The sequence below is a fragment of the Anticarsia gemmatalis genome, chromosome 30 (genome assembly GCF_050436995.1).
Source record: "Anticarsia gemmatalis isolate Benzon Research Colony breed Stoneville strain chromosome 30, ilAntGemm2 primary, whole genome shotgun sequence".
Lineage (NCBI taxonomy): Eukaryota > Metazoa > Arthropoda > Insecta > Lepidoptera > Erebidae > Anticarsia > Anticarsia gemmatalis.
This window is the reverse complement of record NC_134774.1, coordinates 3,496,348-3,514,243: the sequence shown is the minus strand read 5'-3', so window position 1 is coordinate 3,514,243 and position 17,896 is coordinate 3,496,348. Positions and strand designations below refer to the sequence as shown.

The following is a 17,896-nucleotide window of genomic DNA, read 5'->3' as shown; positions in this document are numbered from 1 at the left end:
ATTTTTGATTATTGTAGTATTTTTTCGGTTATGTGATTTATTAATTCGATACTAATAGCGATATATTATATAAATACTTAATAAAATAAATAAAGTGAAATTTGATAGATTCGTTCGTTTGTTTTGTTGTGTTATTTTTTTAGTTTCTACAAACTATGTATAGCTTTCTCAACAGAATTAAAATCATTCGTAAATAATTAAATTGATTAGATTTTAATAAAACTTACCCTATTTAACGAACTAAACTTATGCCACTCATACTCACTCTTGTATAATACTTGACCTTAGTTTCATTGACGTTAACATCAGCCGTAATTCAGGGTCAGCGCCTTCCTGGCATACAGCTACAGGAGACCTGGATGGAGCTCCTAACATTGGGACAATAATGACTAAATTAAATGTTTAAATATTAACATTTCTTAGGTTTTTTTGGACTGTTTGTGAATCAAATAACAAATTAACAAATTTTCGATTATTACGAAGTCGAATGCAATAATCTAGGTACCTAGCAAAAAACTTGATACACTATTTTTCTATCTGTAAAATTCAAGCGCGCTTTCCCCACAAACGTAAATATTATATCCACAATTAGACTTGCAGTGGCATAGCTAACATTTCAAACTTCAAACTCGCGTCGAAGGTCAACAAACATCGACAACGACACATCGACAGTGTCCCATCACTAGTATATTTACCGCTCGCCTTGTCTGAGGTTATCTCTATGTTATTAGAACTTAGAATAGCTATTGACAATAATCATTTAAAATGTAGTCCATAGGTTACAGGTTAATGTTAAATACGATAGATTTTGGCTAAGAAATAGCTCGGCTGTCCAAAACCAAAACCTAGCAAGTGCATCTGACCTAATTATACAGGAGAAGACTTGAAAGATTTTCTATTGCCATTTGGATTAGAATTACTTTTTTATACCTGTCTTGTTTCCTAATGAATAATTATAAATTGTTTTACTTTGTGGAATAGTAAAATTTAACATAAGTGCATTTAGACAATTTTTATGTGCCTTACTAATGACTATTTTACATACTTCAAAATATGTATGATGTTTAACCAATAGCAAAAACCTAGTAACATCTCTACCTAGGTTTTTCAATTGGTTTCTTTAAACGTCCGCTTGGAACCATTCCCGTGTAAATCCCGATCCCTGGGAAACTCCGGGATAAAAAGTAGCTACTACACTAGTAAAAAGGACCTTTTTGTTATTTCCTGGTTTGTTTTATTCTACCAATATTAATTGGTTTTTACGTACATAAAGAAACAAATATTATAACAGTCAATGAAAAAGACGACTTTAAATAAAAAAAAATATTTTAGAAGGAATTAATGAAATTAATAATTAAAAACAAAAATAATCGAAAATCCAGGCCGTTTGATTCGAAAAAATCAAATGATACGCCATATACCTAATGTAAAAAAATTAAGAAAAAAATCTTTAATGGCATCTTATACTTTTTTTGACATAGAGTGGTCAGTGTTTACGAAGTTAGATTAACAAAAACTTTTATTTATCTGCATAAATCATGACATTATTTATTAATACTCAATATTTTTAATTTGTTTTATCACTATAGTCAAAGCATTTATTGTTTATATTTATTATTTATAGTTCAACGAGTCACAATAGTTCAAAACGATGTCTATAATAAATTCTTACAATCGGTATTTTATTTCCTTCGTCATTCATTCTATATTATTGTTTATTAAAGGTATATTATGACTGAACGACCTGCACTTTCGTCTGAAATTCTGCATTATATTATTAAAAAATAATTTTAAAAATTTAATAAAAAATAAATTATTAAATTCAAACATACATCAAAAGTACGGGAATTAAATAAAGGAACCAAGGGTTTTTGACTTTTAGCTAGCCATATTAAAAATCTTTCTACCTACGGAATATAAAAAAATATAAATACAAAATTAAATACCGCAGTTGTATATCTTCACATTCTGTCTTGACTAACAAGTTCTTAAGATAAAACATAGATGGCGCTAATCACAATTTACAACTTTGAACTTATTTTTTTATTAAGTTTATTTATTTTAAAAGTAGCATAAAACTAAAAACATACTGTAGTAACACAAATTTGACGTGTCTGTCCATTTGTCTGTCTGTCTGTAGCATCGTAAGTCCTGAAATGATGCAGTTATTTCAATTTAGTTTTTTTTGTAATAAAGGTGACATACGTGCGATTGTTCTTAGGCATGTTCTTAACACTAAAGACTTACGACTAAAAGATACAAAATAAAAATATGGCGTCTTCTATTTTCATTTTATTTTTAAGTTCGTTTCTTTGTAGTTCGTAGATACTGATCACAAACGGTGTCCGCCACGAGGTCCGATATTTTGCCCCTGAAAAAAAAACACATAGTTAATTTAGTTATACCCGAAGATAGGCAGAATATATTAGGTCGGGTAAAATGTCTTTTCGCATTATAGTATGTATGAATTGTAATAAAATCTTTTCTCTACACAAACAAGCTCGACATTTGGGTACCTCACGAGCTCACTGATAGAAACCTAATGAACCGTGTCCTCATTTGTGATTCTTGAAGCCAAAGAGATTATATTACAAGTTCATACATACTATAATGCGAAAAGACTTTTTTCCCGACCTAATACTTATTTTTTATTTTAAAGACAACTCCTGCACTAGGAATTGCTCTTGTATTGACTTTTACAAACATACAAACAATGGACACAAAGTACAACCAGACCCGAAACAACTATTAATATTTGTTCCGTGTGGGAATCAAACCCCTCTCGACGCAATATTTACAGGGGACTTTGTATGTCTTCAAGAACTGTTTTAAAGAATTCTCAGACATGCAAGGTTTCATCACGATGTTTTCCTTCACCGTTATAACAAGTGATCATTATCTAACACATATTACTTCGAAAAGTCATTGCTAAAAGTCACGGATTCGAACCGTCGACCACTTGCGTGTTAGGTACCAATTTATACCTCTCGGCTATCACTGCTATGTCAAGAGTAATCGAAATCTATACTAATATTATAAATGCAAAAGTAACTCTGTCTGTCTGTTACTCAATCACGTCCAAACTACTAAACCAATTTGCATGAAATTTGGTATGGAGATATTTTGATACCCGCGAAAGGACATAGGCTACTTTTTACACCGGGAAAATGACGCATAATGGAAATATTAAGGTGGCGGACGAAATCGCGGGTAAAAGCTAGTTAAGTATATATTTACCAGAAAACATAGTAAGTAGGTCTGGTATCCGATAAGTTCGCAATCCATTGTATAAACCGTGGTATTTGGTTCACCAGCACCCATACGTATTCACCAACTATCTTGAGATCTGAAAGCGTATTTTGGTTAATCAAATTAGTGACAAGATTATTTATTAAGGTTATCTACCTATCAACTAAGTACCAAGTGGTGTTCTTTGGTCACTGCCTACATCTAAGGGAACAAGGCGTGATTTTACGTATGTATATATCAGCCTTTCTTCCAACTATGTTGGAGTCGGCTTCCAGTCTCACTAGATAGAGCTGAATACCAATATTTTACATGTAGCGACTGTCTATCTGACCTCCACAACACAGTTACCTGGGTTATAACTCGATACTCTTCGGTAAGACTGGTTGTCTTAGACTTTCAAACTTCTGACTTCGAAAATGACAGCCGGGAGATATTTAACGTGCCTTCCAAACCTCGAAGAAACCCAATATGTATAAGACGGTCACCCATTCACAGAACAACCTCGGCAAGTGTAGCTTAACTTCAGAGATCGATCCGAAATAATTACAGGACACGACGCGACGTCGAGGACTATTGCGCTTGGATCGCTCGATTGTTAGAACAGTCAACCGAGAATCCTCTGTACTGTGTCTACGTTAATCTATTCTAATGCCAATCTAATGCCTTTGTGGTGCGGTCGGTAGTGTATGCGACTGCCGCGCTAGAGTTTCGAATCCTGGGTCGGGCCAAAAAGCCTTTTCTGAGATCTTCTGTTTAAAATTCTCAGAAATTGCCCGCAGTTAGGAAGTTGAGGTCTTAAACCTTCGTGCCTCGGAGAGCACGTAAAGCCGTCGGTCCTGCGCCTGACCTCTCCCTGGTCGTGTCGGTTTAGCCGTCCCACCAGACTATGAGAGTAAAGGAACAGAGAGTGTACCTGTGTATTGTGCACACACTTGGACACTATAAACAAAGTCCTGCACAGTTGGCTGGTTTCCACGAAACTGGCCGCCGTCGCCGAAATCGGCCAGGACGACATCATCATCATCACGTTAATCTGTTGTTTACTAAGCCACGAGCTTGAAAGACATATTTACCTGATATATACAGCAGTTTCTCATGATCCTGGGCTATGAGAGCCGTGTTTGCCGGCGTCAGAGTCTTGTCGATGTGCCAGCACAAGATGCCGTCACGCGCTGTGTTGGCGAACAACACTGTACGTGTGGCAGGGTGGTATGCGTGAGAGCCACTCTGGGAGTACGGCCCTTTAACACCTAACAACTGAGAAAACAGAAATGTTATTAATCATTAGGATATATAAATTATAACCCATTAATGTCCCACTACTGAGCAAGGTTCTTCCCGTAATGAGGGCGGGGCCTTGAGTCCACCACGCTGGACAATTGCGTTTTCAGGGACTTTGTATACCTTCAAGAACTGTAAGTACAAAACTGGCATGCAAGGTTGCATCACGATGTTGGATAAATCTATACTAATCTATACTATCTATACTAATATTATAAAGCTGAAGAGTTTGTTTGATTGAACGCGCTGATCTCAGAAACTACTGCTCCGATTTGAAAAAATCTTTGAGTGTCGATAGCCCATTTATCAAGGAAGGCTTTAAGCTATATATCATCACGCTACGACCAATAAGAGCAGAGTACCAGTGAAAAAAAAATACAAAAACGGGGAAAATTTTTACCCCTTCTCTTATGTGACGCAAGCGAAGTTGCGCGGGTCAGCCAATTATATTATAAGTGCGATATGTATGTGTAATTGTGTACTTACTCGAAAATTGTTATCAATATCGCCATGTTTATTCTTCAAAACATCATTGGTGATGGCAAACTCCTGCGTGGCTATGAAGGGATGGTATATCACAGTCCTGATGCCTCTCGCGTCGGGGCTGGTCAGAGCAACACTAAACAGGCCGTCTCTGAACGTAATTAGGAAACTGTCGTCCCGGCCGTATTCACCGCTGTTGGCTAAAACATAAAAAGAAAATTATCGTATGACTAGCTTTTACCCGCCACTTCGTCCGCCACCTAAATTTTCCCATGGGAACGCGTAATTTTCTCGGGGTTAAGATTAGCCTATGTCCTTTCTCGGGTACCAAAATATCTCCATATCAAATTTTATGGAAATTGGTTCAGTAGTTTAGGACGCGATTGAGTAGCAGTCAGACAGACAGACAGACAGAGTTAGTTTCGCAATTATAATATTAGTATGTATAGTATGGATTAGTATATAAAGTATATGAATGACTAGCTGACCCGCGCAACTTCACTTGCGTCACATAAGAGAGAATAGGTAAAAATTTTCCCCGTTTTTGTAACATTTTTTACTGGTACTCTGCTCCTATTGGTCGTAGCGTGATGATATATAGCTTATAGCCTTCCTCGATAAATGGGCTATCTAACACTGAAATAATTTTTCAAATCGGACCAGAAGTTTCTGAGATTAGCGCGTTCAAACAAACAAACTCTTCAGCTTTATAATAATAGTATAGATTATAATATTATTATTAGTATCTATACTATTCTATACTTATAATAAATCAGTAGAGAGTTCAAGGTCAGGTTTTTTCCTGTCTGTATGTTACGCTATCACGTAAAAACTACCGGATAGAATGCACTGACATTTGTTATATGCATAGAATAAGTAGTGGAGCAAGTATTGGGATACTTTTTATCGCATAAAATTTCATAGATTTTTAGAAAATTGAATAAAATACGTAGAAATCGTTTGAACCTGCGTTTCCCTAAAGAGACCATAGATGGCATTGCAATTCATTTCACAACATTCGCATATGGTTAAGGCCCAGCGCAGACAGACCGGAATAATCCTCGCGCGGTCTCGAGCATTTTTATTATGTATTAATAAAATACGAGCATTACGTGTTTGATATATTTATTGACAGAGAATGCCAAATCGTTATATGATTAATATATGGCATCTACCATAGAGTAGAAGGAGTTTAGGTGGAGTTTAGGTTCACCACATTTCTCCCCTCCTAACCTCTTAGCTGTTCTGAATATAAGATGCAGCCAACACCTGGTTGAGGTGTCGGCGCCAGACATCGCCGTTGTCGGTGTGGATCTCGTAATGAAGTCGGCCTAGACGTCTTGTGATAGTACCAAACTGCCAACGGTGCGAAGCACTCGTGTAGTCACGGGCCTGTACACGTTCGCCGACTTCCAACTGTCTGACCTTGATCTCTTGATGTTTTGATGTAGTTTTTTTATGGGTGTTTCTAAACATGCAGTGTAATGCTGTTCGAACTTCTCTTCCAAACATTAACTGATAAGGTGTCTGACCATTCAAGTTTGGTGTCCGTCTGAGGCGAGTTTTTACCATGACAAGTTTCTCTTGAAGATTACCCCTTTCTCCCTCTAAGCTTCGTAAGATTCTCTTGACTGTTTGTACGTATCGTTCAGCTTGTCCATTGGTTGCAGGGTGGTATGGAGCAGAGGTTTTGTGCGAAATCATACAGTCTTTTAGAAATTTTTCGAACTCTCCCGATACGAATTGTCGGCCATTGTCTGAGACAAGGAGTAGAGGTGTTCCATAGGTGCAAAATAGTTCTTTCAATTTTTGGATGCACCAAGAGCTTGTCGTTGATTTAGTAGGTATAATCTCTGTCCATTTCGAAAATGCGTCTACAACTATTAAAAGATAGTATCCGTAAACAGGTCCGGCAAAATCAATATGAAGCCTTTGCCAGGGGCCCTTTGGGTGTTCCCAGTGGTGTAGTGGTGCTTTCTCTGGTTCATTTTGTTGTAATCTACATGTTCTACAGGACTTAACTTTTGTTTCGATATCATTGTCAATTCCTTTCCAGTATACAAAACTGCGGGCCAGTAGCTTCATTTTCACAATGCCCGGGTGACCGAGGTGTAGTTCGTCCAGCACTCGTTCGCGTAATGTTTTTGGGATTAAGACTCGCGTTCCTCTTAGTATACATCCATCTTGTAAAGTAAATTCATTATCATTGTAACCGAGCGTTTTAAGTGATCGGCCAGTTTGTAATGCGAGTACTAATGGTGTATAATCGGAATCAATACTTGTCTCTTTCGCTATGATATTTGGGTTGACATCAATGGTATGTATTTGTTGAAGTTGAAAGCTGTAATTCTGGTCCATTTTGTTTGCCTTTGTGTTTTCTACTGGGAACCTGGATAGGTAATCTGCATTTGAGTTGTTAGGCGAAGTTCTGTATTCAATGTTGTAGTCAAATCCAGATAAGAAATGAGCGTAGTGGAATAATCGCATTGTACTCATTGCTGGTAACGTTTGATGTGGGTGGAAAATTATTGTCAGTGGTTTATGGTCTGTCACTAGGATAAATTTTCTACCGTAACAATAATAAAAGAACTTCTTCAATCCCCAGTATATGGCAGTAGCTTCTTTGTCAATTTGGCTGTACTTCTTCTCGCTATCCGATAGTGTTCTGGAAGCGAATGCTATCGGTCTTTCTGATCCATCTGGGAGTCTATGTGATAGTACTGCTCCGATTCCCAGTGGAGATGCGTCTGTTGCAAGAACCAAGGGCCTCTTGGGATCAAAATGTATAAGTACTCTTTCGCTTAGAATTTCTTTTTTAATGTGTATAAAGCTCTGTTCGCATTCTGTAGACCATCGAAAACTAGATTCTTTCTTGAGTAAGTTGTTCAGTGGATTCGTGATCGATGATAGGTTGGGTATAAATTTGTTGTAAAAATTTGCCATTCCAAGAAATGTCCTCAATTCTGCGGTGTTGACTGGGCGTTCTGTTTTAATTATTGCGTTAATCTTTTCTCTGTTTTTGTGTAGACCTTCTTTGTCGATAGTGTGTCCCAAATAGTCGATGCTTGTTTTGAAAAAGTGGCACTTATTTTTGTTTACTCGTAGGTTACTTTCTTTTAGTTTGTCTAACACGAGCTTAAGTCTCTGTAGTAATTGTTCTTTGTTGATGCCTTGAATGATGATGTCATCAAAGAAACATTTTACACCTTCGAGATCTTGAAGGAGTTTATCCATAAATTTCTGCCAAAGGCTCGGCGCGACCTTAACGCCGAACATTAGGCGGTTCACCTTAAAAGTGCCTCGATGCGTACTTAGTGTTTGTAGCATTGCGCTTTCTTCATCCATTGTCATGTTGAGATATGCCTGGGTGATGTCGAGTGTACAGAATAGTTTACCTCCGTTCATCTCTGCAAATATATCTTCTATCATAGGTATTGGATATTGTTCATCTTGTATGACTTTATTTAGTGTAACTTTATAATCAGCGCACAATCGGATACTCCCATTCGGTTTGACAACTGGTACCACTGGAGTACCCCAATCAGAGTGGTCGACTTTCGTGATGACACCCTGTTTGCATAGTCGCTCGATCTCTTCATCCACTTTGGTTTTTAAAGCGTACGGTATTCTACGTGGTTTGATAAAAATTGGTCTTGTGTTTTCTTGTAGATTTAGGTGTCCTCTGTAATTGGGTATTTCGCCTAAGTCGGATCGAAATACTGATGTCTTGTAAAGTTCCAAAAGCTGGTCTAATTCTAGATTTTCTGATTGCTGTAAAGTTTTTATATCTGCTAAATTTAGAGTTTCGAGTTCTTTCATCCAACTCCGGCCAAAAACGGGGTCAACGTTGTTGTTGATGAGGTATAATTTACCGTGGAATTCTTTTCCTTGGCATCTGCATTGAACGTATGCAACACCTGCAGGTTCGATTACTTCGCCGGTATATGTTTTGAGTTTTATATTAGTTTTAAAGATTCTTTTGCCGATTTTCAATTTTCTGTAGTCTCGTAATGACATAGAAGTAAGTGTGGCTCCAGTGTCAAATTCCATTTTCATCTTAGCATGTTCAATGTGTACCGTTATCATGTATTTTTCGGATGTTTAACATTAATATCATTCCATTCATCATCATCGCTTATCGCTGAGTCGTTTAATTGATTTATATCCGGTGTAGTCTTACTGGGCTTCGCATCTGAGCGCCGTTGTAGACACACACTAGCTAAGTGTCCGACCTTCTTGCATTTATAGCATGTTATGTTTATAGCGCTACATTTCTTGGTTTCGTGATTTAAACCACAGCGGAAACATTTCCCTTTTAAATCTCTTGGTGTGATTCCTCTAAAAGGAGATTTTTTTGAATTATTGTAGGAATCAGTGGAAATTTTATTGATATTGTCACTACTTGGTTGTTCATTCGGAAGCATTGATGTATTTTCTGCTTTACTCATTTCAATAGATGTTGCAATCTGTGTCAGGTGTTTAAATGTACATACTGTTCGGTCTTGTAAAATTTTTGTACGTGCGTCGCTATCTTTCAATCCTCTTATGAGTTGAAGAGATAAAAAGCTTTCTGAAATGTTTTTCTGGCAGTGTTGACATTTAAATTCGCAGTTGGTAGTGAGCTTTTTTAAATCTGCGGCGTATTGCGCTACTGTTTCATCCGATTTTTGAGTTCTCGATATAAATTTATGTTGTAGAACCCATTTGCTAGGTTTTGGGTCTAAGTAGTCGTCAAGTGTTTCAGTAATTTCGTTAAATGTCTTATTCAATGGTTCGTCTGGTGCTATTAAATCACATAATTTTTCATGGAGTTCTGGTGATAATGTAGACAGAAGAATATTTGTCTTCATGTGGGGCTCAGTAATTTCATTAAGTCTAAAGTACACTTCCAGACGTTTTTTAAAGTTATTGAACGTTTCTGATTCATGTAAAGGATTAAATTGTATTTTTGGTATAATCTTATGGTATTGGTATATTCTATGTTGGTCTTCCTGTCGCTGACCTTGAATAATGGTTTTTTTTGTTAACAGTTTTGATACTAAAATAGTGTGAAGTTCTTCGAATTCGTAGCCGTAATTTTGTTCGTGTAAATACGCTGTTTCATCGTTATCATCTATGGTTTTGTTTTCTATCTTCTCTTGTAACTCTCGCAGTGCTGTTATGGTGTCCTTCAAGGCTGCGGAGCGAGCGGTGATGTCCTCGTCAGACATCGTCGCCCTCTGCTCGATGTAGGTATCGAGTCTGGTGAGCATCCCACGTAGGGTGCTCCGTTTTTTACGTAGCTTTTCCATTTAGGTTCAGTTTTTTCCTCGTCGCCAATATTATGTATTAATAAAATATGAGCATTACGTGTTTGATATATTTATTGACAGAGAATGCCAAATCGTTATATGATTAATATATGGCATCTACCATAGAGTAGAAGGAGTTTAGGTGGAGTTTAGGTTCACCACAATTTTCTTTACGGCTCGCGGATGCTCGAGCATGCTCGCGACTGCTCGAGCCTGCGCGAGGAAAACTTTCTAGGTTACCATTCTTCATTAAACAGGCCAGTTTTCGTGAAAATTCGTCAACGATGGTAGACTGGGCCATGATTATAATTGCTCTTTTGACTGAAGAAGAATAAAAATGATGTTCTCGCTCTTTAAACTCAGTAACAACATTGAAATTTTTTGTACGATGCTCGCGCGTCCTCGAGTATGCGCGGGGATACCCGCGGTTCAAGCAATTATGCACTTTATTTTAATTAATTTAAAGTGGATTTTCAAGTGCGTTAAAAAAATCCTCTCCGCTGCGCTCCTCTTGGTCTGCGCTGACCCTTAGGGTCAGCGCAGACCAAGAACCTGACAAAAAATGCTCGCGCGTCCTCGAGGATGCGCGGGTATCCCCGCGCGGCATCGCGTCGCCGCCGGCATCGTACGAAAAATTTCAATGTTGTTACTGAGTTTAAAGAGAGAGAACGTCATTTTTATTCTTCTTTAGTCAAAAGAGCAATTATAATCATGGCCCAGTCTACCATCGTTGACGAATTTTCACGAAAACTGGCCTGTTTAATGAAGAATGGTAACCTAGAAAGTTTTCCTCGCGCAGGCTCGAGCAGTCGCGAGCATGCTCGAGCATCCGCGAGCCGTGAAGAAAATGCTCGAGACCGCGCGAGGATTATTCCGGTCTGTCTGCGCTGGGCCTAACGCGGTGCCTGCCGTATCGATACCTGTTGTTAGCACCAACTAATAGATGGCGTTATGGTCAGCAACACAGCATGTTTTTCCTAATTAATTTATTTTGATTGCTTTATAGTAAAAAAAAATACCTTTAAAACAGGCTATACATTTATAAGATTTTCAAACATAAATGTTGTATGATATATTACACAAAAATGTTGGTTTACGTGAGTCCGGTGCGCTCGGGATATCCTAGATGGCAAACCGAGTAATTTCGTTTGTTGTCGTTGTTCGCCGCAACTAACAGATGGCGTTGCAATTCGTAACACATAACCAAAAATTGGTTGCATTAAGGAAATAAATTGCATAGATATGAAACAGACTATGTGGTTAGTTTTAAAAAATAAACAACGGATGATATATAAAAAATAATTACGGGTTACGCGGTTTCGGACGTATCATCGCAAGTATACATTATTACGCGTGTGAAGAGCTCCGGCGCAGATAGGTCTGTCTGTAGCTATAATAATATTCTGAATCCAGACGGGTAAGCAATGTCAGTCAGTCTTTAATAGGGTATTATATTTTACACTGTAAACTGGTACGGATACTGACGAGAGAGGAAAAGAAGGTAACCACAGGATATCAGGCCTGCCTGAGCCTGTGTCACATTGTGTGTCCTTCGGGTCCCTTTCGTAAATAACCATTAGATGACAAAGAGTTTTTAGCATTTTTATGTGTAGGTGTATCGAGTGCTTCGCAATTTGCGTGCTCAAACGAATAAGCAACAGTACGAAATTCACGCGAGCGGAGCCGCACGGGTCAGCTAGTAGATAATAACTTGTAAGCTCTCGCGTTACATATTATGTACAAGCTTTTGCTCGCAACTTTGTCCGCGTGGTTTGGACTTAAGACAGAATTTTCATGCAAACTTTCATCCCCTATTTTATCCCCTTAGGGGTGGAATTTATCAAAACCCTTTCTCAAGAGATGCCAACGTCATAGTAGCTTAATGTATGCATGGTATTTGAACTGAGCGTCCCCGTGCTTTGGAGGACACGTAGAAAGTTGGTACTGGTTCTTGTTGATAAAAATTGCAGTCGTTAAGTCATGTCGAAGGCCTTTCGAGCTTGAACAACTTTGACACTAGGTTGACCACTAACCATACGACAAGAAGAAGAAAAAGTACGTAATACTATTGTCCACAGAAATACGATAGATAGATAGACCGCAGTTGTCCGGTTTCAATGAAACTGGCCGTATAGCCTAATATCGGCCAGAGCTTACTTACCTCCAATAGTAAAATTGGTGGCTCCTTCATCATAACCAAATGTAGAGTGAGAGAACCGCCAACTATCTCTCTCTTTCAAAGAGAATACAATAAGCCCTTCGGCGGCTAAGTCATTAATGTAAGCGTACGCATCGTCGCAGTTTGGCAGCGTCACGTCTACAGTTATTGACGTCAAACCTGAAAAAGCAAAAATTTTGTGGCAGTTAGTTTGTGGCAGAGTATTTGCTGCTGATAGTTTGCGGCAAAGAGTATGCTACAAGAAGTCTGAAGCACATAGATTGTGGTATAAAGAGTGTGGTGAAGAATTCTTGGCAAAGAGTTTGTGGCAAATGTGGATTTTAGAAATTAAAGTTAATACAGTGACATGTGTGTTTAGCCTACAACGTGCTTTATGGCACAAAATTAAATTAATAGATTGTTACAGACAATTTTCTGCAAATAGTTAACCAGTTAGTTAAAACAATCATTTACAAGTTCAGAAGTGGGTTATAAGTAAAAAATACTTGCAGCAAACCATCAGCTGCAAACTATACGCCTGATATATATGTATTTATTTATGTATATATTTTTACCTGAAGTGGTTCCATTCGACAGATCCGTTGGTTTCAGCTGATATCTAAGAATTTCTGTGTCCGTTTTCAAATCAAATATAATAATTTCAGGTTGCTTTATTTGTTTTCTGTTTTCTGAAAAAAGTAAAAAAAACTCAAAATTATAAGTGCAAAGAAATTCAAAAATCCCGGCTGTCATTTTCAAAAGATATTTGACAGTCGTTAACAGTAGTCAGAAGCTTGAAAGTCTGACAAACAGTCTTACTAAGTATCGTGTTATAATCCAGGTAACTGGGTTGTGGAGGTCAGATAGACAGTCGCTCCATGTAAAACACTGGTATTCAGCTGCATCCGGTGAGACTGGAAGCAGACTCCAACATAGTTGGAAGAAAGGCTAAGCTGGATATCTAAAAAGTCCCCGCGACACGAGACCAAATAATGCGGGAGTTATATTTCTAAATCTCTCTCTTTTTCTCATCGTATGGTTAGTGGTCAACCTCGTGTCAAAGTTGTTCAAGCCCAAATTCCTTTGATATGACTTAACGACTTATCTTTATCAACAACAACAACCAGTACCGACTTTTTACGTGCGCTCCGAAGCACGGAGACGCCCAGCTCAAATACCACTATGCGGTCACCCATCTATAGAATGACCGCGCCAAGGTTTGCTTAACCCGCAGATCGTTTACCGACCGGTGAGCGCAACTGGCTATGGACGTCTCGATGTCAGAAGTTAAAATGAAATAAGACTTACGGGGTACTTCTAATAGACCAGTGTCGACCATCCACAGTCTGCCACACTCATCCACCTTAGGCCGGTAGACCGACACAAACTGGTTCACGCTTGCCACGTCTGGGTACGGCTTCAACAACGGAGAGTATTCCGTTGTATTTGATATAAAATTCAGCGTCGATGGGATGCCTGAAACATGAAAAAAAATGAAGAAAAAATTAAATTAAATTTTTTAAAAAACCCCGTCTCAAGAACTTAATTTTCCTTTAAAGAATAATAAAAGAAACTTAATCTTAAAGTACCTATTAAGAATCTATACTATTATTATAAAGCTGAAGGGTTGGTTTGTTTGAACGCGCTAATCTCAAGAACTACTGGTTCGATTTGAAAAATTATTTTAGTGTTAGGCACTTATATTGGCATGATAATAATATACGTAATAACTTAAGACAGAAGGTCCTTTAAGTAGAGACTAAATAGATTAATCGACTTGGTATTATATAGATCTCACAACTTTTTACGGCAGAGAGACTGAGCTGCGAGACTTGGAGTTTTTACAGAATGTTTTTGATGGCTTAAAAAGTATTTTAATGAATTCCACCCTTATGGGGATAAAAGTTTGTATGAAAATTCTGTCCTAAGTCACAAACCACGCGGGCATAAGATACTTCTAATATATAAAACTCTCGCGTCACAGTTTTCGTTGCCATACTCCTCTGAAACGGCTTGACTGATTCCCATGAAATTTTGTGAGCATATTGAGTAGGTCTGAGAATCGACCAAAACCTATTTCTCATACCCCTAAGTGGCACTTTTTTTATATGGCGGAACAACGTCTGTCGTGTCAGCTAGTAAATATATAAAAACTTATAAGATGCTTACCAAACCGTCTCCTAGGTACAGTAATGAACATTCTATCTCGGAACACGTCGAATCCTATCGGTACATTATTGTCTTGTGTGAAGAAATAGTCCTTTTGTTCTAACTCGTCTTCTTTAAAGAATATTCCATCGACCGTGTAAGCCTGCCGCGTGTCTTTTGTATCTGAAATTGATAAATGAAACATGTATAAATAAATCAAACCTTGCATGTCTAAAATTTGTTTAATACATTTATTGAGGGCATGCAAAGTGCCCAACCCGCACTTGGCCAGCGTGGTGGACTCAAGGCTTAACCCCTCCCTCATTACGGGAGGAGACCCTTGCCCAACAGTGGGACATTAATGGGTTAAATTTATCTATTTTTATTTATTTTAAATAAATCAAAATATAAAACTGAATCGCTTAATGAGTTGCTAAGCGTCAATCTCGATAGCGGCTGAACCGATTTCGCTAATTCTTTTTTATAATATTCCTTGAAGTAAAAGGATGGGAACAAGAACGGCTTAACAGATTTGGCTAAAAATTTATGGAAAAGCAGTTTAGAACAAGGAGACGGACATAGGGTACTTTTTTATCCTGTTCTGTACCTGATGGAAGAACAGACCTGACCAGATCAGAATAGTTTTTGTAAAATTGTATTTAAAAAACGGGTATTTTTGGAGAGAAAAAATAGCGTGAGCGGTGCTGTGCAAGTCAGCTAGTTAAATATAAATATTATTGGACAACTCACACACGATCATTTGATGCCAAACTAAGCAGAGCTTGTACAGTACCCAAATAACTGATAAACATACTTATATACTTGTAAATACATACTTATATACATAAATTAACATCCAGGCTCAGAACAGATACTCGTGATCATCACACAAAGATTTGTCCCGGGTGGGATTGGAAGCCATCACACGCGGTGCTACGGTTATTGCGGCGCTGTGACCATGTTAGCCACTGCGCCAATTGTGTAGTTAAATAATAATAATAATACAATCCAATAATATGCAATAATATGCTAAGTTTAGAGCCAGTATTTTCCTTAAAATTATAAGTTCATAAGTAAGTAGCCTTTACTCTGACAATAATGTTATAAAAATCATAGTATTATTGATTCTTTTCAAGGTTTCAAAAAACCTGATTTTGAATGTCATTTTGAGAAATAACTATGACTTGTTATGTGAAATAATAATAAAATAAGCGCTATCATCTCCTAGCAGATATTCAGCTAAGTCTTGAAACCAGTCAACTGTGTTGTGGTTTGTTTATAGTGTCGTGTGTACAATACACAGATACACTCTCTATTACATCACTCTCATAGTGCGGTGAGACGAACACGACCAGTGAGAGGTCACAGGACCGACAGCTTTACGTGCTCTACGAGGAACGGATGTCTACTCAGCTCAATTTCTGTACATAATTTCTGGCTTAATATATCAGCCTAGCCTTTCTTCCAACTATGTTGGAGTCGGCTTCCAGTCTCACCGGATGCAGCTGAATACCAGTATTTTACATGAAGCGACTGTCTATCTGACCTCCACAACACAGTTACCTGGGTTATAACACGATACTTAGTAAGACTGGTTGTCAGACTTTCTAGCTTCTGACTACTGTTAACGACTGTCAAAGATCTTTGAAAATGACAGCCAGGACCCACAATTTAACGTGCCTGTCAAAACACGGAGGAACTCGATATGTATAAGAGACCCATCCACAAAAAACCTCGGAGAAAATCACAATTTTAACATTTGTTAAAAAACCAAGGACTAAAGTGAATTGTGAACAACTTTTTGGAAAACTTGTTTCCGCATATTTCGATTCCAAAATTGGTAAATAGTATTTTGAAGTTTTAAGTCGCAAAAAGGTCAGGTGCTACTCGTAACCGGCGGTCCTGTATAACAACATGTATGTATGTGAATGAAGCAAGGGAAGTTTGTAAGGATCGTACCAAGTGACGTTCTTTGATCTCTGCTTACCCCTATGGAAAAAGGCGATTTTTTTATGTTTGTATGTAATATCCTTAAAACTATACGTACATATTAGGGGTACATTTTAAGCGTAGACAAAATGAACAATACCTTTTTTGTGAAATACAGTGCCATAGATAGACGTGTCAACTGAAGCTAGGATGAAAAAAACCGAAAATTTTAATTATCTTTATCACTGTTTCCCGCAAAAATTATTAAACGGATTATGATGAAATTTATCACACAGTTATAAATACGAAATTTTATTTAAATAGCTACTTATTTTGATAACTTTTATTTTGAGAAAACTTTCTAAACAAACACAGTCGCTAGGTATATAAACCTTATATTATAACAAGAATAATAAACGCGAAAATATGTAACAATGTTCGTTACTCTTTCACGCAAAAACTACTCAACGAATTTCAACAAAATTAATCACTGATATAGTTTATAACCTAGACTAACACACATAATAAATAACTAAAATAAATATTATTGTACAACTCACACACGGTCATCTGATTTCAAACTAAGCAGAGCTTGTACTGCAACCAAATAACTGATAAACATACTTATATATTTCTAAATATATACTTAAAATTTTTATAGATATATTGACAACCAGGCTCAGAACAAATACTCGTGCTCATCACACAAAGATACTTAAATAATACTTTTGTTTTAAAAAGACTTCCACAATAATAAAATTGAAGGTAGAATCAACACAATTATAATGCATCCCGAAAATTTGAAATTAAAAAATATAAACTTACATTTTACTCCGTCAAAATCGTAAGAAATTCTATCCCATTGAAACAAAAGGACCATTTTGTTAAACCTATTAGTGTCTGTTGATATTTGGCCGTCATTTTCATATATAAAACACAGTAATATTATAAATATTAACATTTTGTAACGCGTGTTGTCGCGGGCGAGTCTTTCTGAAACTGGTTGGAATAAACTCGAGATATAAAGCTGTATTCGTACTAAGGTTATTGTAGGTGCCGATTTTTTAAAATTCGCGGATGCGGAGTTTTTATCTATATTAATATTATAATTTTATACTAATCTATACTAATATTATAAAGCTGAAGAGTTTGTTTGTTTGAACGCGCTAATCTCAGGAACTACTGGTCCGATTTGAAAGATTCATTTCAGTATTAGATAGCCCATTTATCGAGGAAGTCTATAGGCTGTATATCATCACGCTAAAACCAATAGGAGCAGAATACCAGTAAAAAATGTTACAAAACCGGGGACAATTTGACCCATTCTCTTATGTGACGCAAGCGAAGTTGCGCGGGT

General features: G+C 37.3%; 1 protein-coding gene across 3 annotated transcripts; it reads right to left on the bottom strand.

Annotated features, from left to right (window-relative positions):
- Nucleotides 1–15: 15 nt before the first annotated feature.
- LOC142985395 (L-dopachrome tautomerase yellow-f-like) lies at nucleotides 16–17,527 on the bottom strand. 3 transcript variants are annotated; one of them, XM_076133521.1, is made up of 9 exons: nucleotides 17,365–17,527; nucleotides 14,632–14,793; nucleotides 13,771–13,938; nucleotides 13,038–13,151; nucleotides 12,466–12,642; nucleotides 5,017–5,213; nucleotides 4,323–4,506; nucleotides 3,238–3,346; nucleotides 16–2,371 (listed from the first exon to the last, which is right to left on the bottom strand). In XM_076133521.1, exons 1-9 carry the CDS (start codon nucleotides 17,498–17,500, stop codon nucleotides 2,299–2,301), a joined length of 1,320 nt encoding a protein of 439 aa, XP_075989636.1. In that variant the 5' UTR covers nucleotides 17,501–17,527; the 3' UTR covers nucleotides 16–2,298. The 3 variants fall into 3 exon arrangements, with proteins under 3 accessions (XP_075989636.1, XP_075989637.1, XP_075989639.1); XM_076133522.1 differs by lacking the exon at nucleotides 17,365–17,527 and adding an exon at nucleotides 17,100–17,259; XM_076133524.1 differs by lacking the exon at nucleotides 17,365–17,527 and adding an exon at nucleotides 15,361–15,628.
- Between the last annotated feature and the right edge of the window lie 369 nt (nucleotides 17,528–17,896).